General features: G+C 43.7%; 1 protein-coding gene across 1 annotated transcript in view; it reads right to left on the reverse strand.

Moving 5' to 3' along the window:
- The window catches only part of FBN2 (fibrillin 2), a 262,921-nt gene that overhangs the window by 74,653 nt on the left and 166,473 nt on the right, over nucleotides 1–21,795 (reverse strand). The window contains exons 26-30 of the mRNA XM_084832107.1: nucleotides 17,908–18,036; nucleotides 17,043–17,168; nucleotides 15,263–15,388; nucleotides 14,458–14,580; nucleotides 11,385–11,510 (exon numbers count right to left, since the gene is read on the reverse strand). Of these exons, the coding sequence (XP_084688233.1) occupies nucleotides 11,385–11,510; nucleotides 14,458–14,580; nucleotides 15,263–15,388; nucleotides 17,043–17,168; nucleotides 17,908–18,036 (630 nt within the window). The remainder of the gene's footprint in view (nucleotides 1–11,384; nucleotides 11,511–14,457; nucleotides 14,581–15,262; nucleotides 15,389–17,042; nucleotides 17,169–17,907; nucleotides 18,037–21,795) is intronic.

Consider the following 21,795-nt stretch of genomic DNA (forward strand, 5'->3'; position numbering starts at 1 on the left):
CACTGTCCCCCAACCCTTCATAACAGATTTCAGGGGACAAAGGGAATCCTCCCCGATTCAGACAGTTGAAAAACTCCCCTTGATCAAAAATCTCCCCACTGATGGAAGAAGCTCTCCCATCCTTAGGAGGCTTGGACTTAACCCTCTGAATGTCTATTAAGTTCAATGAGATTTACTCCCAGATAGGTATGAATAGCTCAAAGACATTTCTATAGTGAAAATTAGGGGAAACACAGACAACCTTTAAAAATTAATTTCTGAATATTTAAGTGATTGACTGCTAGTCCACAAATCACCCTCCCTTTTACTTATCTAGAAGTGATGAGTTGGGAAGGTGGTAGTACCAGCAGCAGAGAGTGGGGAGAAGGAAGATTTTCCTTTTCCATTATCCTGAAGTACTCAGTAGCTGACAGAGTGGTAGACAGAGAGCCAGGGCCTGCAGGAGAAGCTGCCACCATCCGGGAAGAGGCGTGCTGGGGATTGGGGAGGGGGAGTGGCTGTTATCTACCAAGAATCCTTGGTCTTCACCAGACCCTCTCTCCAGGAGACCAAGATTGCTGAGTGCATGTATTGGAGGTTGGGCCCGAAGGGCAGTCTGGGGATTCTGCTCTTGTACCGTCCACCCCGCTGCATGACTGACTCCCTGGCCGAGGTGCTTGAGGTGGTCTCTGATGTGCATGTACAGTCCCCTAACTTATTGGCGTTGGGGGACTTCAGTGTACATTCAGAGGCCATCCTCACAGGAGCACCTCGGGACTTTACGGAGACCATGGCTTCCTGGGAGCTGCACCATATTCTAACTGGGCCCACCCACGTAGTTGGTCATGCACTAGACCTTGTGTTTGTTTCTGGAGAAGTGGGGAGTGATCTGGAAGTCGGGGGTATATCCACCACCCCCTTGTCATGGTCAGATCACTATCTGGTGACATTAGATTTCTTGGTTCCACACCCCCTCCGCAGGGGTGGAGGACCCATTAAAATGGTCCACCCCAGGCGTCTTATGGATCCGAATGGATTCTTGAATGCACTTGGGGATTCTCTGGGGCACGCCAACGGCCACTCGGTCGAGACCCTAGTGAGTGGCTGGAATGCCGCAATTACTGGGGCATTAGATCGGGTGGCTCCGAAACGCCCTCTCCCCCTGAACAGGGCTCGGACTGCACCATGATTCAATCCACAGTTACGAGCTCTGAAACAGGAGGTGAGATGGCTAGAGCGCCAGTGGCAGAAGTCTTGCTCCAAAGACAATCAGACACGGGCTAGAGCTGTATCTTCAGCCTATCACGTGGCGGTGAAGGCAGCAAAAAAGGAATATTATGCTGCCCCTATTGCGTCTGCATAGTGCTGTCCCAGGAGGCTGTTCCAAGTGGTCCGGAGCCTGGTCGGTCCTGTGGCTCCGGAACCACTGGAGCATTCTAAGGCCTCCTGTGAGGCCTTGGGAAGGCACTTTGCAGATAAAATTGATCAGATTAGGAGTGTTACTCGGTGCGCTGTGGATACAGTTAGTGAGCAAGAGGCAGCCTGTGGCAAACTGGTTTTGTGGGATGGGTTCCAGCTTCTTCCTTCTGATGAAGTGGACAAGGTGCTTTCCTCTGTAAGGCCGACCACCTGCTTACTTGATCCTTGCCCATCTTGGCTCATTATGGGCTGCAGAGAGAGACTGGGTGAGGGGATCAGGGCGGTGGTGAACACCTCCCTTGAGGAGGGAGTGATGCCATCAGCCCTCAAGGAGGCAGTGATAAGACCTCTCTTAAAGAAGCCCTCCTTGGATCCCCAAGTTCTGAACAACTTTCGCCCAGTCTCAAATCTGCCATTTTGGGGCAAAGTGCTTGAGCGGGTGGTGGCGATGCAGTTGAAGGCACACTTGGAAGAAACCGATTATCTAGACCCATTTCAGTCGGGCTTCAGGCTTGGGCATGGGAAAGAAATGGCCTTGGTTGCCTTGGTGGATGATATGAGGAGGGCTCTGGATAGGGGTGAATGCTCCTTCCTTGTTCTCCTCGACCTCTCAGCGGCTTTTGATACCGTTGACCACGGTATCCTCCTGGAGCGTCTGGAGGGGGTTGGGCATTGGAGACACCGTATTGCAGTGTTTCCGGTCCTTCCTCTCTGGCAGGTACCAGAGGGTAGCACTGGGAGAGGAGATTTCAGACCCGTGGCCACTCACTTGTGCCCCAATGCTATTTAACATCTATGTGAAGCCCCTGGGGGCTATCATCAGGAGGTCTGGGGTGCGGTGTCATCAATATGCAGATGACATGCAGCTCTACCTCTCGTTCAAATCTTCACCAATGTTGGCCATAGAATCCCTGTCCAAATGTCTGGAGATGGTGAGTGGTTGGATGGGGAGGAATAAACTGAGCCCTGACAAGACCGAGGTACTTTTGGTGGGAGACAAGAGGAGGTTGGGGGATGCTGACCTGGTGTTCAATGGGATATGGCTACCCTTGAAAGACCGGGTCCGCAGCCTGGGGGTCTTTTTGGACTCCCAGCTGTCTATGGAGGCTCAGGTGATACGGCGTATCCATCTGATACGGTGGCTGCGCCCCTTCCTTCCCGACCATCTGCTCCCATCGGTAGGGATGTACGAAAGGCACTTACCTTTCGCGGATTATGCTGATGGGGGGGGGAGGTGCTCCTTTCCTCCCCCCCGGGAATCCTGGCCGGCTGGCTGTGCTCTGCAGGAAATCTGCGGAGCTGCCGGCTGGCTCCTCCAGCAGCCGGACATCCAGCCGCTGGCTAGCAGGGACGCAAATGGTGGCGGCCATAGCCGCCACCGTTTGCATCCCTGCAGTCAGCCGTGATAGGCTACGTAAATGTTTACGTAGCCTATAAAAAAAAAACAACAACGCGCGTACGCAAATGGCGGCCGCCATGGCCACCGCCATTTGCGTTCCTTATTTTGGCACATCTTAGTCTACGTCAAGATTTACATAGACTAAGGTGGCGAAAATAAGGGGAACGTAAATAGCGTAGCGGACGTGTAGTCTACGTAAATCTTGACGTAGACTAAGACGTGCCAAAATAAGGAACGCAAATGGCGGCGGCCGTGGCCGCTGCCATTTGCGTATGCGCGTTGTGTTGTGTTTTTTTTTAAGTCAGCCGTGATAGGCTACGTAAACATTTACATAGCCTATCATGTTTTTTTTTAAAACTTAGCCATGATAGGCTACGTAAATCTTTACGTAGCCTATCACGTTTTTTTTTTTAAAAAAACAACTGGAAATGGTGGCGGCGGCAGCCGGTTGGAAGACCGGCCGCCGCCGAACCGCCACCAGAGCCACCACCAGGAAGATCTGCCCCAGGTAAGTTTTGTCCTGGGGGGGGGGCAGGGGGGTGGCAGACCATTCCGCCACCAATTTCGGGGGGCCGAATGCACTGGCATTCGGCCTCCCCGAGATCCGTGGCGGAATTCTCTAACATCCCTACCCATCGGTAGTACATGCCCTGGTCTCCTCTCGTTTAGACTACTGTAATGCGCTCTATGTGGGGTTACCCTTGAAGACGGTTCGGAAACTGCAGCTGGTACAGAACGCAGCGGCTCGCCTGATTAAAGGCAGCCGCCGGCGAGATCACATCACTCCAGTGCTGAAGGAGTTGCACTGGTTACCAGTTGTTTTCTGGGCCAAATTCAAGGTGTTGGTTTTGATCTTTAAAACCCTATATGGTTCCGGCCCAGCATATCTTAAGGAGCGCCTCCAGCAACACCAGACAGGCCGCTTAACACGATCAGCCTCAGATGGCCTTCTCTCTGTCCCATCAGCCAGGACAGCTAGACTGGTGGGGACTAGGGAGAGGGCCTTTTCTGTGGTGGCCCCCACTCTGTGGAACTCCCTCCCTAGGGAACTCCGCCATGCCCCCTCTTTAATGAGCTTCCACTGTGCATTAAAAACGTGGTTGTTCAGGCAGGCATTTGGGGTGGGTTAGGGTATTTTAGAAAACGTTTTTATTGTAGAATGTTATTGTTTTAAACTGTTTTATTATATTCTGTCTTCAGCAAAGGAGATCGTTACCTTGTTGTGGTGCTGGAGCTTGAGCACCTCAATCACATCATGAGCTAAACCGTGAAGGGACACCCAAGATGGGAAGGTCATGGCAGAGAGATCAGACTAAATACGATACCTGGGGAAGGAAACGGCAACCCACCCCAGTATTTGTGCCATGAAAACTAAATGGGTCAGTACAACCAGAGATATGTTGGTATACCATCGGAAGACGGGACTCCCAGGTCGGAAGATGGTCAAAATTCTACTGGGGAGGAACAGAGTATAAGTTCAACTAGCCCCAGATGTGATGACGCAGCTAGCTCAAAGCCGAAAGGACGGTTAGCAGCCGATGGTGCTGGTGGTGAACGACGAATCCGATGTTCTAAAGATCAACACACCATAGGAACCTGGAATATAAGATCTATGAGCCAGGGCAAATTGGATGTGGTTATTGGGGAGATCCCCTTCATGGATCACTGCCTTGTTGTGGCAAAGGGGCTTGCGTAACTCAGTGAAGCCATAAGCTATGCCATGCAGGGCCACCCAAGATGGACAGGTCATGGCAGGGAGTTCTGACAAAATGTGGCCCACTGGAGAAGGAAATGGCAACCCATTCTAGTATTCTTGCCAAGAAAACCCCATGGAACGTATCACAAGGCTAAAAGATATGGCGCCGGAAGATGAGACCCTCAGGTCGGAAGGTATCCAATATACTACTGGGGAAGAGCAGAGGGTATTTCCAAGTAGCGCCAGAAAGAGTGAAGTGGCTGGGCCAAAGCCAAAAGGACACTCAGCTGTGGATGTGTCTGGTGGTGAAAAAGTCTGATGCTGTAAAGGACAATATTGTTTAGGAACCTGGAATGTAAGATCAATGAATCAAGGTAACCTGGAGGTGGTCAAACATGAGATGGCAAGATTGAACATCGACATCTTAGGAATCAGCGAACTAAAATGGACAAGCATGGGAGAATTTAATTCAGGTGACCATCATATCTACTACTGTGGCAAGAATCCCTTAGAAGAAATGGAGTAGCACTCATAGTCAACAAAAGGGTGGGAAAAGCAGTACTGGGGTACAATCTCAAAAACGATAGAACGATCTCAGTATGAATCCAAGGCAAACCATTCAACATCACAGTAATTCAAGTCTATGCCCCAACCACTGAGGCCAAAGAAGCTGAGGTTGATCGGTTCTATGAAGACCTACAACACCTTCTAGAACTAACACCAAAAAAAGATGTCCTCTTCATCATAGGGGATTGGAATGCTAAAGCAGGAAGTCAAGAAATCACCGGGATAACAGGCAAGCATGGCCTTGGTGTACAAAATGAAGCAGGACAAAGGCTAATAGAGTTTTGCCAAGAGAACACACTGCTCATAGCAAACACTGTTTTCCAACAGCACAAGAGGCGACTCTACACATGGACATCACCAGATGGTCAATATCAAAATCAGATTGATTATGTACTTTGCAGCCAGAGATGGAGAAGCTCTGTACAGTCAGTAAAAACAAGACCTGGAGCTGACTGTGGCTCAGATCATGAGCTTCTTATCGCAAAATTTCGGCTTAAATTGAAGAACGTAGGGAAAACCACTAAACCATTCAGGTATGACCTAAATCATATCCCTTATGAATATACAGTGGAGGTGAGGAATAGATTTCAGGGATTAGACCTGATAGACAGAGTGCCTGAGGAACTATGGACGGAGGTCTGTAACACTGTTCAGGAGGCAGCAACTAAATCCATCCCCAAGAAAAAGAAATGCAAGAAAGCAAAGTGGCTGTCTGATGAGGCTTTACAAGTAGCTGAGGAAAGAAGGGAAGAGAAAAGCAAGGGAGAAAGGGGAAGTGATATCCAACTGAATGCAGATTTCCAGAGAATAGCAAGGAGAGACAAGAAGGCCTTCTTAAATGAACAATGCAAAGTAATCGAAGAAAACATTAGAATGGGAAAGACTAGAGATCTCTTCAAGAAAATTTGAGATCTCAAGGGAACGTTTTGTGCAAAGACGGGCATGATAAAAGACAAGGAAGGCAGGGATCTAACAGAAGCAAAGGAGATTAAGAAGAGGTGGAAAGAATACACAGAAGAACTATACAGGAAAGATCTGAACGTCCCTGATAGCCATGATAGTGCGGTCACTGAACTTGAGCTGGACATCCTAGAAAGTGAAGTCAAGTGGGCCTTAGGAAGCATTACTAACAACAAAGCTATCGGAGATGACAGTATTCCAGCTGACCTATTTAAGATCCTAAAAGATGATGCTGTTAAAGTGCTGCACTCAATATGCCAACAAATTTGGAACACTCAACAATGGCCACAAGACTGGAAAAGGTCAGTTTAGATTTCAATTCCAAAGAAGGGCAATGCCAAAGAGTGTTCAAACTACCGTACAATTGCACTCATTTCACATGCCAGCAAGGTGATGCTCCAAATCCTACAAGCTAGGCTTCAGCAGTATTTGAACCGTGAACTACCGGACGTACAAGCTGGGTTTCGAAGAGGCAGAGGAACTAGAGATCAAATCGCCAACATTCGCTGGATCATGGAGAAAGCAAGAGAATTCCAGAAAAACGTGTATTTCTGCTTCATTGACTATGCTAAAGACTTTGATTGTGTGGATCACAACAAACTGTGGCAAATTCTGAAAGAGATGGGAGTCCCAGACCACCTTACCTGTCTCCTGAGAAACCTGTACGAGGGTCAAGAAGCAACAGTAAGAACCGGACATGGAACAACCGATTGGTTCAAAATTGGGAAAGGAGTACGACAAGGCTGCATATTGTCGCCCTGCTTATTTAACTGATATGCAGAGTACATCATGAGAAACGCCGGGTTGGATGAATCACAGGTCGGAATTAAGATTGCCGGGAGAATTATCAACAACCTCAGATATGCAGACGATACCATCCTAATGGCAGAAAGCGAAGAGGCTCTGAACAGCCTCTTGTTGAGGGTGGGAGAGGAGAGTGCAAAAGCTGGTTTGAAACTCAACATTAAAAAAATGAAGATCATGGCATCTGGCCCCATCATTTCCTGGCATCTAGAAGGGGAAGAAATGGAAGCAGTGACAGATTGTATTTTCTTGGGCTCCAAGATCACCGCAGACGGTGACTGTAGCCTTGAAATTAAAAGACGCTTGCTCCTTGGGAGGAAAACTATGGCAAAGCATAGTAAGAAGCAGAGACATCACCTTGCCGACAAAGGTTCGTGTAATCAAAGCTATGGTTCTCCCAGTAGCAATGTATGGAGAGCTGGACTCTACGGAAGGCTGAGCGCCGAAGAATCGATGCTTTCGAACTGTGGTGCTGGAGAAGACTCTTACGAGTCCCCTAGACTGCAAGGAGGTCAAATCAGTCCATCCTAAAGGAAATCAACCCTGACTGCTCATTGGAAGGACAGATACTGAAGCTGAAGCTTAAATATTTTGGCCACCTAATGCGAAGAGAAAACTCTCTGGAAAAGACCCTGATGCTGGGAGAGATTGAAGGCAAAAGGAGAAGGGGACGGCAGAGGATGAGATAGGTAGATAGCATCACCGATGCAATGAATATGGACTTGAGCACACTCTGGGAGACAGCGCAGGACAGGAAGGCCTGGCGTGCTATGGTCCATGGGGTCACGAAGAGTTGCACACGACTGAACGACTAAACAACAACAATTGGGGAGATGTCAAGATTAAATATAGACATTTTGGGTGTCAGTGAACTGAAATGGACTGGAATGGGCCACTTCACATCAAATGACCACCAGATCTACTACTGTGGACAAGAGGACCACAGAAGAAATGGAGTGGCCTTCATAATTAATAATAAAGTGGCTAAGGCAGTGCTTGGATACAATCCAAAAAATGACAGAATGATCTCAATTCGAATTCAGGGTAAGCCATTTAACATCACAGTGATCCAGATATACGCCCCAACCACAGATGCTGAAGAAGCAGAAGTAGAGCAGTTCTATGAGGATCTGCAGCACCTACTGGACAGTACGCCAAAAAAAGATGTTATTTTCATTACAGGAGACTGGAATGCTAAGGTGGGTAGTCAAACGACACCTGGAATTACAGGCAAGCATGGTCTGGGAGAACAAAATGAAGCAGGACATAGGCTGATAGAATTTTGCCAAGATAACTCACTGTGCATAACAAACACTCTCTTCCAACAAGCTAAGAGACGACTTTATACATGGACGTCACCAGACAGTTGACACCGAAATCAGATTGACTACATCCTTTGTAGCCAAAGGTGGCGGACATCTATGCAGTTGGTAAAAACAAGACCTGGAGCTGATTGTAGTTCAGATCATGAACTTCTTATTGCACAATTTAGAATCAGACTAAAGAAAATAGGGAAGACCCACAGATCAGTTAGATATGAGCCCACTAATATTCCTCATGAATATGCAGTAGAGGTGAAGAATAGATTTAAGGGACTAGATTTAGTAGATAGGGTCCCAGAAGAACTATGGACAGAAGTTCACAACATTGTTCAGGAGGCGGCAACAAAAAACGTCCCAAAGAAAAAGAAAACCAAGAAGGCAAGATGGCTGTCTGCTGAGACACTGGAAGCAACCCAAGAAAGAAGGAAAGCAAAAGGCAACAGTGATCGGGGGAGATATGCCCAATTAAATGCAAAATTCCAGAGGTTAGCCAGAAGAGATAAGGAATTATTTTTAAACAAGCAATGTGCGGAAGCGGAAGAAGATAATAGAATAGGAAGGACAAGAGACCTCTTCCAGAAAATTAGAAACATTGGAGGTAAATTCCAGGCAAAAAATGGGTATGATCAAAAATAAAGATGGCAAGGACCTAACAGAAGCAGAAGAGATCAAGAAAAGTTGGCAAGAATATACAGAAGATCTGTATAGGAAGGATAATAATATCGGGGATAGATGTGGTCAGTGAGCTAGAGCCAGACATCCTGAAGAGTGAGGTTGAATGGGCCTTAAGAAGCATTGCTAATAACAAGGCAGCAGTAGATGATGGTATCCCAGCTGAACTGTTTAAAATCTTGCAAGATGATGCTGTCAAGCTGATGCATGCCATATGCCAGCAAATTTGGAAAACACAAGAATGGCCAACAGATTGGAAAAAATCAACTTATATCCCCATACCAAAAAAAGGGAAGCACCAAAGAATGTTCAAACTATCGAACAGTGGCACTTATTTCACATGCCAGTAAGGTAATGCTCAAGATCTTGCAAGGTAGACTCCAGAGATTCATGGACCAAGAATTGCCAGATGTACAAGCTGGGTTTAGAAAAGGCAGAGAAACTAGAGGCCAAATTGCCAATATCGCTGGATAATGGAGAAAGCCAGGGAGTTTCAGAAAAACATCTATTTCTGTTTTATTTACTATTCTAAAGCCTTTGACTGTGTAGATCATAACAAATTGTGGCAAGTTCTTGGGGGTATGGGGATACCAAGTCATCTTGTCTGCCTCCTGAGGAATCTGTATAACAACCAAGTAACAACGGTAAGAACAGACCACGGAACAACGGACTGGTTTAAGATTGGGAAAGGAGTACGGCAGGGTTGTATACTCTCACCCTACCTATTCAACCTGTACGCAGAACACATCATGAGATGTACTGGGCTTGATGAAGTCAAGGCTGGAGTTAAAATTGCTGGAAGAAACATTAACAATCTGAGATATGCAGACGATACCACTTTGATGGCTGAAAGCGAGGAGGAGCTGAGGATCCTTCTGACGAAGGTGAAAGAAGTGCAAAAGCTGGGTTGCAGTTAAACCTCAAAAAAACCAAGATTATGGCAACCAGCTTGGTTGATAACTGGCAAATAGAGGGAGAAAACGTGGAGGCAGTGACAGACTTTGTCTTTCTAGGCACAAAGATTACTACAGACGCTGACTGCAGCCAGGAAATCAGAAGACGTTTACTTCTTCGGAGGACAGCAGTGACAAATCTTGATAAAATAGTTAAGAGCAGAGACATCACACTGACAACAAAGGTCTGCATAGTTAAAACAATGGTATTCCCCGTAGTAACCTATGGCTGCAAGAGCTGGACCATAAGGAAGGCTGAGCAAAGGAAGATAGATGCTTCTGAACTGTGGTACTGGAGGAAAATTCTGAGAGTGCTTTGGACTGCAAGAAGATCAAACCAGTCCATCCTCCATGAAATAAAGCCAGACTGCTCACTTGAGGGAATAATCTTAAAGGCAAAACTGAAGTACTTTGGCCACATAATGAGAAGACAGGATACCCTGGAGAAGATGCTGATGCTAGGGAAAGTGGAAGGCCAAAGGAAGAGGGGCCAGCCAAGGGCAAGATGGATGGATGGTATTCTGGAGGTGACGGACTCGACCTTGGGGGAGCTGGGGGTGGTGACGGCCAACAGGAAGCTCTGGCGTGGGCTGGTCCATGAAGTCACGAAGAGTCGGAAGCGACTGACCGAATAAACAACAAAAATTATATTCTGTACATCGCCCAGAGTGGCTGGGTGACCAGCCAGACGGGCGATTAATAAATTTAATAAATAAAAATTAATAAATAAAATAATAGTACTTGGGAAATGAAATCTTCAAGGGCAACTGCAGTCTTTGAGAAAATTCCAATTCCTGAGTGCCATAGCTCTTTCAGCCCTGATGTACTGTGAAAATCACAGGATGATGGAGAGGTAGGGAGAAGGAAAATTTTTCATCTTCCTGTTCTCTGCTGCTCCTACTGCCAACTTTCCCACTCCTTGCTTGAAGATAAGTAATGAGAAGGTTGGGAAGGGTACCTTGGGGGCTAGTAAGTTGGTAGGGAGGGGGATGTTCATTTGGACTGTCTTGTGAAATGGACCTATTTGTTTCTGGGTTTTTGGAAAAAGAAATTGGTTAATTTCCAGGTCATTCCAAAGAAAGCATAGGGACGGGAGGCAGTTTGCCCATGTCTAGATTTAATTTAACTCTATTTTAACTTGTTGATGTTGTCTATAACAAGAAGAGCTTCCAGATGGATGGTGCTTCCTATTACTGCCAAATCAAAACACAATATGCAGCTATTTCATCTTTCTGGCCTTAACAGTGTTTCTGTGGTAAGAAAAGACAGAAAAAATGGTGGGACAACACAGGAGGGTTACACATGGAAATCGACAAAATCTGACCACCATCCTCTCCTAAAATTCTGTGAATGAGGCAGGGCGATTGCACAATACAAGCCTCATTTGGAAGCACCTAGAGTTTAAACCCTCATGTTTGAAAATGTCATAAAATCAAAATATTAGCTAAAACATTAGGGGTGTTTCCTTAGAAAATAATTTCTAACTGATTTTTTTTTAAGTTGTTGTTATTACTATTATTATCATCATCACCACCACCACCACCACCACACATAATGGTACATTTATAATATATTTACATGTTAACACAGCTTCTGAAATCTACATGACTTACCAATGCATATTTTCATGTCCATTGAAGCCATAAATCCATCATAACAAAGACAGCGATATTCTCCTGGAATGTTAGTGCACTGCCCACCATCACAGATATCTGGGTTGTTTTCACATTCATCAATGTCTGAAGGAAAGTTAGGGGTACCAAGCATAAAAACATATTATTTTGCAAATCGTATCAATTGGTTAGTTTGGATAAAAAGTGGAGGGTCTATAGGTCAGTGGCAGAGTACAGGCTTTGCAAGTGGAACATCCCAGGTAGAAATCCTGACATCAAGTATGGGGAGCCTCTGCCAGTCAGTGTCAACAATACTGGGCCTGATGGACCAATAGTCTGATGGTATAAAGCAGCTTCCTATGTTCCCTTTCTCCAATAGTAAAATTTCAGGAAGACTGTTTAAATGTACCATTACATAATCTGCTCTAGGTAAGCAATGCTACTGAAAAGTACAGATTGTAGATAAGAAGGCATGACCATATGGCTATATCCTCCTCAAATATGCTTCATGTAGAAGGCCCGAAGATTGCACCAAGATTCTGGCACTGTTGATGGAATGGTATGCTATTGGAATTGTATAAGTGGGCCCCTGTAATAAAATGGAGCAGGGTGGAATGTTTCTATTCAGGGTTCCAGGCACTCCAGCCCATTCCCTGACCTCTACCCAGTTTTCTGTCTGTCCCGCCAACAATCAGCATTTCGTGCCCAGTGAGCATGCTCACTCTTCATTAGGCTGGGGTTTTTTTTTTGGGGGGGGGGGAGTCTCCATTTTGGTTCCCCACCACCACTGGCACTCAATCCTGGATTTCTGCATTGATTTCTATAGGCAGATCTCCATCTGCTGGAGGCATTTAAAATAGCCTCTTCGCATGAACCAATGAGAAGGCTCACTCTACTGTTTTTATATCTGTGGGTTCTTCCTCCTTTTCCGTCACTCCTTTCCATTCTTCCTCCCACCTGGTTTTCAGGATTTTTTCCCACATTTTCCCCCCATGGTCATTGGGCTGTTTTGAAAAGTTTCCACCCTGAGTTTTTTTCTCTTAGATTTATATATTTCTGAAAACCTCATGGTTACCCCAAATATACCTGATACCTCCCTCTTAGGTGTGGGTGCTGTTGTTTGGGGGACGTAAGTGCTAGCACTCAGCACACTGATTCAGAAAGAAAGGAAATTATGAAGATGGATCACTTTTAGACCTGTCCCTTCCATACCACTGATGCCCTTGCAAAGCAATGTTGGCCTGCAGAAGGTACAAGAGGATCTGATCAGTGGGATATGCAAGAGACACTACTGGATCCCAGAACAATAACACTAGTTGATATTAACATGTTGAAGAACAATAGCATTAATATAGAGCTTTCATATGCCCAGGCAAGTTCACATGTAATATAAAAGCATGGCTTGATGTTATATGAGCAAGCCTAGGTTCACCTAGAAATGTGAAGGCCTGGAAAAAAAACGCAGAAAAATTCAGAAAAAAAACTAAGTTTTTTTCCAAGGACCGTTTTTGTTTTCTTCTGAAAATAGGAAAAACTGAACAGCTTTCGATTATGAAAGCTGTTCTTTTAGAATTTAAGACAAGGTGTTTACTGGTACCAAGCCATTACTCCTCCCCAAATTATTTCTAAAAACTATGTAATAAGAAGACTTTTATAGAAAGACAAGAGAAGTAAAATGTCTAGAAATAATGAAGCCATGGAGCAAAAAGTTTTTTTAATCCTCTCTGTAAGTTTCTCCGCATAGTTATTTCTTCAATTTCTTATTAAAATTATTGATCCAATGTATCTTTTACTGATAGACGCTTTGGGATGCTCCAAGTCATGCTCAGTTTCCCAGTACGTGAACAGAGTCACCATATCATAATATGGAAGAAAACGTACATTCTTGACTGTTTGAGTTTTGTTCTACAGAGTCCTGTGTTTCTGGAATTGTCTTCTGCCTGCAGTTCTTCCTGCTGCTTCTCGCTTCTAGGATGATTCAGATGTTTCAGGGACTATTTGCTGAAGTTCCCTCTGGTCAGGCATAAACTAGGGATCTAAAATATTTTATGTATAATTGGTTTGCTCATAAAATTAATGTTTGGTATATTACATTTTAAAACTATAGTTTATTCAGAAAATAATTACAATTTTACTGAGTTCACTTTTTAAAGTTTTCAAATAGAATGATAATTTTATGAGCAAGCCTTAATATACATAATATAACTTTAGAAAAAAATAAGGCTATTTTACGTTCCTAAAACAGCCTTCCTCAATCAGGTTCCCTACAGATGTTTTGGACTACAATGACCAGCATTCCTGACCATTGGCCATCCTGCCCGAGGCTGAAAGGAGCTGAGGTCTATAGTATCTGGAGGGCACCAGGTTGGGGAAGGCTGTCCTAAAGCAACAATGTGACTTTAGATCTATAAAGAGTGCTTAAAAAAATATTCCTTATTTTTCCATTTTCCCTCACATTTCCATTTTTTTTTCTGGAATAAATGGGTTTTTTTTTCACAGCTTCAAAATTTCCAGAAATTTTATATCTCTAGGCTCATGTGCTTCCTCCTTCCCTTACACCTATTGATCTTATCCCTGATTTCTGGTTGGTTTAGGGCAAACCACACTGGTAACACTGACTTGTCCTTGTCTGGAGGGCAAGCACGAATCATAGTTTTGCTAGCTTGAAGGCAAACAATGTCAGGGAGGGAATTGGAACATGCAAAGAGAAAGGCAAGAGGAGAGCATGCAAGCTCTAGGATCACTTATGTTGGCGTTACATGTGAACCAGGTCATTATGTCATCTATCCAAACAACAATTCCATAAGGTGAGCCTATATTATTTTCTACATATTGCCGAGAAAAAATGGAGAAACAGCAGCTTGCTTAAGAGCACTTAGTGAGCCCATTAAGAACACTTTGCAATGGCTGAGGTGACATTTGAACCAAAGACTTCCTGATCATCGACATTTTCCAAGTCTTAAGCTACTACACCACATAAGTTCTTCATGTAAAGGAGTTTACACTTGTTTCTCAATGCTTTGTGGATGCAAGTCTGAGGAACAGAGTTGAGCTGTTAGTCTTATGCACTTACCTGCACAAGTCCTCATATCTGGCATTAGAGCATACCCACCACTGCAACTGCATTCATAGCTGCCTTCTGAATTAGTGCAGTGGGTGTCACACCCTCCATTCATAATCATACATTCATCAATATCTAGAGAGTAAATATTTAGGACATATTATTAGGTATCTTTTGTACCTTATGCAGCACCCCTCCCTTCCCTGATATTTCCTTTAAAATGTTTTTTTAACAGAAAAAAATTGAGTTTCCATGTCTTATTTTTCTCTACCTCCCCCTCCCTATTAGCAGATGAAAGCAACCACTTCGAGGGGTTGATTTTAGCATGCTGTGACATTAATGATCAATGTAAAATAAAATGAGAATGTAAAGGATAGCCAAGCAAAAGTATCAATAAAAAGTAATGGCTTAAATCCAATGTCACATGAGTGGACTTCTTGCGTGACAGGACTTCCCTTTACTTTCCTCTCCACTGTATCCCCCCCCCCTGCATCCCCCCCAAATCTGCTCCGGAGGGTCCCCTAACCCTCTGCAGCAGATTGCGGGGAGGGATGCAGGGCGAGGGGGAAACTGTTCCACCGCCAGTTTCCATTATGCTGGTGGACAGTCAGGATATAACCCAATAATGGGATTTTTAGAGTACTGCTTAGAGTACTGTTGTAAACAACTGTAAACAACTGTTTACAACTTGGTGATTCTGAAAGGTGCTCTGATTAATTTTTTTACTTATGGTTATGACATTAAACTTCAGAGAAAAACAAATTGGAAATATTTATGCTAAAATAAAAATATAGATGTCAAAGTATCTAATACTTGCCAGTGCAGCCTTGTCTGTCTGGAGTGGCCTGATAGCCAGGATTACAGGAGCACTGATACATCCCAATCATGTTTACACATTTGCCATTTCTGCAAAGGTTATCACTAAGAGAACATTCATTAATATCTGAAAAACAAGAATTGCTTAGTTTATCTAGTGGCTATTGTGAAATTCAGAATATAGGAATGGATAAGAAGCTAGACTTCCATGAAAGTAGGTTCTGCCATTCTGATATGAAGTTCTAACCTCATTCTGAATGTTTCCATGTGTCAAAATAACACTAAAATTTCAACAGCAAAAGACTAGCTCTTACATTTCAGGGGTGATGTGGTTGCCCCTTCCATGTGATCTTGCTGCTCTAATGTTACCAGACTGGTAATATTACCACCACAGGAAAGCAGCAATCACACTGCTCCTGTAATGCAAGAACCAGTCCTAACATAAATTAAAATGCAAAGAACTCCAGATAAATACAATAGAGCTGCATTTATATAGATTACAATATCCAGCCATATGAAACCATTTAGTCAGTGGCAAGATCCAAACAAAAGTTCCTTGAAATCTGCTCATTTTCTACTGAAAATGACAGCCTTTTAGCATATTAAAGATCAGCATGATTTACTTATTTGTTTAAAATATTTTATCCCATCTTTCTGAGGCTCAAGCTGGCTAACAGAACCAGAAAATAAAACACATACTTAAAGAATAAAGTCAACTGGAATAAGAAAAAGCCCATTAAAACAGCATAAGTACTCATAAGAGCAACAACAGAAGCAGCAGCCATACATCTTCCAAAACAAATAAGTCTTGAGGTCATGAGGAAGGAGCAAATCTGCATTTCACTGGGGAGAGCATTCTTCTAGCACACTGGGGTAATTGTGGCACAAGACCTCCTTACTGTTGATTCTGCTATATCCCAAAGCAAATGCACTTGGAGCAGCCTGATAAGAGCTTTCAGTGTGAAGGAATTAAGAAACTAAAACACTAATTTATATGGGATGTTTTCATCTTCATCAGCATCAGTGAAGTTACAGACAATGAGGGGCAAACCCCTTGGCTCAATTTGGAATCAGCTTAGTATTTACAAGCTTTCTCAGCAAGTGTTCAGAAAAATGTGTTTGTTTTCCAAGAGTGCTCCCTGGGCTTTTAATGTTTTCAGTTAATAAATATATTTATTTCAAATATAATTAATAAAAAATAATAATAAATGCCCCTCAACATTTCATCTTTTAGCTAAGCTTGGGTAGCCCTGCCCCCAGCTCTAAGTACAATCACTAGTGAGAAGGCTTACTAAGGGTATATAAAGGGACTCTGCCTAAGCTTTATCTCAGGTTTTGGAAATTCTGCTATCATGGTCAGACAAGCTCAGGGACTGCATGGTTTTCTTGCTTCCAAAGCTCGGGAGCTTCCCTGCACCATTTGTTCAGGGACTTCATAGTTCCTTTAAAAATCAGTCTTTGGGGGCTTTTGCATAGTTCTGTATGAGCTACAGTTTAGGCTTCTTGGCTGGGTAGTCTGATCTGCTAGTTCACAGAAATCAGTTATAGTTTCATCAAACGTAAGAGCTTAATATTAAGAAATTCTGCACATCCATCTTCAAGGCAGCCTGCAGAATATCATTCACATTTTGAGCCCAATAATGTCTGCATGAAATTATGCTTGGTTTGCAATGCATTCAAGCATTACAAGCTACACAAATTCAATTTTGAACCAGGTTATTACAAACTTTGGCAACATTGCTAGTTATAGAATATGTCATTCTCAGGCACCTGACACTTACCCACACAATCTTCACGTGATGAAGACAATTCATGACCAAGAGGACAGTCACACTGAAAGCTTCCTTCTGTATTCACACACTTGCCACCTCTACAAAGAAGAGGGTTACGTTCACATTCATCTATGTCTGAAAAGAAGATGTGGGGCAAAACATTTTTATGGGACGATTAGAGATGAAGTAAGTTATTGTCAACATCTGGAAGTTAGCAGGAACTTATGCCTGTTTGAGAAGGAGATTGATTCATAACAAAGTTTACTTATCTCTAGTTTTCATAATAAATAAAACATTAAATTATATTGTATACAGGAAACTGGGTGATTTGTTCATCAGTGAGGGTCCTATAAAATCATACGCAAGGTTTTTTAAAAGAACGAAATCTAAACACCTAATACACACGGAATTGTTATATTTGATATTTCCAATGTTCTTATATATACTGCTATCATATATACAACTTTTCTCCCCTACATTATATATCAAGAGACTCATTTTAGCAAACAACTACAAGAAACAGAACAGACACAAAAGCCCACGTCTTTCTAAGAGGTAGTATATCTTTTACTGCTGCTACTATGACACTGAAAATTGTGACATTTTATATGCTGTAGTTTGCACAGTTTTTGATTAATTGATTGCAGCTTATCCTAAAGCATATATGCAATGTTATATCTAGTTGCAGTGTCCGGTGGCTCCACTAGTCTTGTATCAGCTTACTTTGCATTCATAAAGGGAGAGCTGATTTATTAAACTTGATATACCTGATTGCTAACTGTAAACACAAAATGGAATGAAAATGTGCATATAACATGGTTTACAAGCTTTGAAATATATATGTCGTATGTGCACTAAAACCTCTACCACTTACCCATGCAGTTCTTCATCATCATAAATCCACTTTCATAGCCCTCAAAGCACTCGCACTCAAAGCTGCCTGGAGCATTGACACAGGTACCACTTCCGCAGAGATCAGGTGAGATATGGCACTCGTCAATGTCTAGTTTCAGAAACAAAAAGATAGAGAAAATTGACACTGACCACACCAAAATCCAAATAAATTAGCTTTTTCATATAATAATTTGCAAAGAGGGCTGGCAATAATTCATAGCCCTGTTGAATCATCAGGAATCCTACAGTTATTGAAACTGGCAAAAAGGGTGATGAGGTTTGAAACTAGAAGTTGATATTGAGATGGTACAGACACATGACATGCAATGTTGTAACTAGTAATTTTTACAACTATTGACAGCCTATACTGCCCCATGCCAGTTCTTCCCCTGGAAACTTTACCTAGGAGCCTTTTGACCCCTCTCAGTGACCAGGGGACCCCTCCACATAAAGAGGCTATTGGCCAGCCCTGCTGTGATCCTAAGGTGCTGCCTCCTGGGTGGAAGGCAATGGTTTAAGCTTCCCAAGTGGATGTCCCAGCAGACTCAGTGGGCATGGCTGAGCTAGATCTGCTCAGGGCTCAATAGCACACTACATTAAATACATAGTATGCAAATAATGCTTTGTTTTTTACTTCCACGTAAGCACATGGGACCCTGATCCAGACCACCAAACATGAGTAGGGAAAGTTTAAACCTTCCCCCCAGGCACTTCCCCCCCTCAACTTCTCCCCTTTTTCGAGGGTGGGGGTTGTCTAAAAAAAGGAACAAAATGGTGCTAATAGCTTTTTATTCTATTTTTATTCCCCATGTTGCGGGGAGGATTTAGCAGGGGTGGGAAGCAGCTGGGTGGGTACACTTAAACCTACCCTACCTATATGCAGTAGTCTCCATCCAGATTGGGGTCCCATGAGCTAACTTGGAGGTTAAAACGAAAGTCAGGCTCAGCTGTAAGCCATGTAATTAATGTAGCATGAAGTTTAGCACTCTGAGTGCTGTGCCATCCACTGCCATGCTTGACCACATCCTCGATCTGGAAACAGGGTTAGGGAAAGGAGTGGTGGTACTCAAGGACAAAAGTGTTATCTATGTTTGCATTTGGAGCAACCACAAAGTGATTCAGCACCTAGGGCTGAACTTATGTTGGTATTTACGCCCCTCTTTCTGCCCCCTTTCATGGCTTTTCCTCCCAGAGTTACCCCACATTAATTTACTCAGATACTAGAGTCATTTGCCCTGATGCATTTGTCTTTGGATTCTGAAGAAGTACCAAAGGTCTCATCCTTCCACAGAACCGCTGACTTGAGTAACAGGAAGTGGGCAGGAGAGTTCCCTTGGGCTGTAACCTGAGTATTACTGAGGTCTGCCTCTTCCATGTTGCCTTGTCTCTTCCAGAGCAACTGACTGGGCAGGAACAGGGCTCCATGGTAGCCACGAGACACAAACTTTTCTCTTGCAAAGAGAAGCCATTGCTTGCTGTTGCTTCTCTTCCCTGCCCTGCCTAAACTGGCAATGGCCCCAAGTTCTCCCGCTCCCTCAGCTCTTTCCCAAACTGACTGGAGAGGTGAGGCTGAGCTAAAGTTTCCAAAGTGCTTCAAATGTTTTGTCATAGTCTAGTAGGTAGGAAAGGCAGGCTCCCTGTGGACAGCCTTCAAGATTTCTTCTGTGCTGTCAGCTCCTATACTGTTCTGGCCCAAGAGAAAGAACAAGCAGAAGGCCTCACAGGGACAGCCTTCAAAGCTTCTTCCTGATTTTCCCTTCTGTGTGTCTGCAATTCCAATCCCTTGCTAAGGACCATAGGTGAAATGGGGGGGGGGATTTTTGAAGGAATAAAAGTAAAAAATTAAAAATGCAAAGGTCTGCTAAAGATAAGAGTCTGTGGAGCTCTATAAAAATCTTTCCTGCCCCAAATTGCTGGACTTGGAGTTCTTCTCCCAATCAGAAGATTGGCCCTATCTTCAAGCCAGGAGGTGTGCTATGCCAGAGGTAATGGAAGCTTTCTTGACACCTGGGAGGGAAAAGATTTGGGGTAATATTTTCCTTCCCAGCTTTCAGAATTGCTTTAAGCTTGAGTGTTAAGCTGAGCAAGTACATTTCCCATCAATGCAATCATTATAAAAACAAGGAAATCACCAGCTATAGCAACACTGACATCCAGAAAAACCTTGATGCACATGCCTTACCACCCACATTTTATAATGCACTAGCACATTCTATTTCCACGGTTCCAGAATAAACTTCTTTTCACTTTTAATGTGCAGCCACCCACAGTGCACACATCCATTCATCACAGTTGTAAAAAGGCTCAAGCTAAACTCCAGCCTCAAATTTTCTTAGGTGCTAAAGAATGACTTTCCTTTTTAGAACAATGCTAGACATTGATTTATTTGGACATGTTGGGACCATGTTTGATCCAACTGGCTAATACGGCAATTTAGATAACCCGCATTTTCCAATGCTGGTGTGAATGATTCCCAGTGTGTTCAAACGTAGTTATGCTGATAGTGGATGTACAACGCCTGGAACACCATTGGTACTAATGGTGGATTGGTACATTGGTGGATACTGTTATTTTAAGCAATCATTCCAAACACTCCACTGTCAGCAAGTTTCTTACCAATTCTTTCATCCTTGCGTATTGTTATAAAAAGATGAGAGCTGCATTAAAAGTTTAGAAATCCAGGATAATAATGAACGAATGGGTAGAATATCACAGAGTAACAGATTAGGTCCAGTCTTGAGAGCCAGGATTGTAGCAAAGCCCTGGGTCTCAAGTCCAGTCTAGAGACCCAGGACAAGACTAGCCCAGCTTTCTTGGACTACGATGTTTTAAGGGTTAGAGCTAGATCAAATGCAATAGATTTTGCATTGATGTCTAGCGCATAACATGTGTCACCTGGAGCGTGATAGTTTATTTGTAAGTAATTAAAACAATGTCATTTGGGCGCAAAAAACAACAGATTATCATTGCTGATTCTAGGTTTTGGGAGACTCTCGGGTAAGATGCTTTTAGAAGTCATCCCTCTTCCAGTAGGCCCACCTTCTCCTTCTCATTTCTGTTGCCCATTTTTTGCCTTTCCATCTGGGCCCTATCAACACCATCTATTAGAGAGAAGACAAGACATGCAAAGGTTTCTAGGTTCCAGGTGTGGGCAGTGAGCCCTACTGGGGTGTAGCCTTCAACTGCTGCTGAACTGGTGCCCGACACAGATTATACTGGTTTCTGAGTAGACAGTAGCAGGAAAGCTTTCCAGACTTTTTCTTTTAATGAAAAGGAGCCACAGAAGTCTGCAGATTTTAAGGACTGTTAAAAAACCACGCACACAGCTCCCCTCCCCATCCCCCATCTAGGCAGAAAAGAGTTGAGGAAGGAATTTTGTCCAGAAAAACATCGGGAAAGAGTTGAGTTGCGGCACCCCTGCCATTCTTCCACTCAAACTCACAGACTGTTGTGGCTGCTTTTCATTAACCCCCCACACACACACCCACACACACCCACACACACACCAGAGGACTGCTACACATGTTTATTTATTTTATTTATTTATTATTGCATTTATATCCCGCCTTTTTTCCTCTTGCAAGGAACTCAAGGCGGCTTACATTATCCTCCTCCTCCTCTCCATTTTATCCTCACAACAACAACCCTGTGAGGTAGGTTGGGCTGAGAGTGTGTGACTGGCCCAAAGTCACCCAGTGAGCTTCCATGGCCGAGTGAGGACTAGAACCCGGATCTCCCAGCTCCCAGTCCAACACTCTTGCCACTACACCACACTGGCTCGCAGCATCTAGTTTGGCTTTCTGATATATGAGCATTTGACCAATCACTTGCACTTTTAAAACTGCATTTATTCCAAAGTCTTTGCAGA

Source organism: Heloderma suspectum, chromosome 2, assembly GCF_057233095.1.
Source record: "Heloderma suspectum isolate Gila_16-S chromosome 2, 16-S_ref, whole genome shotgun sequence".
NCBI lineage: Eukaryota > Metazoa > Chordata > Lepidosauria > Squamata > Helodermatidae > Heloderma > Heloderma suspectum.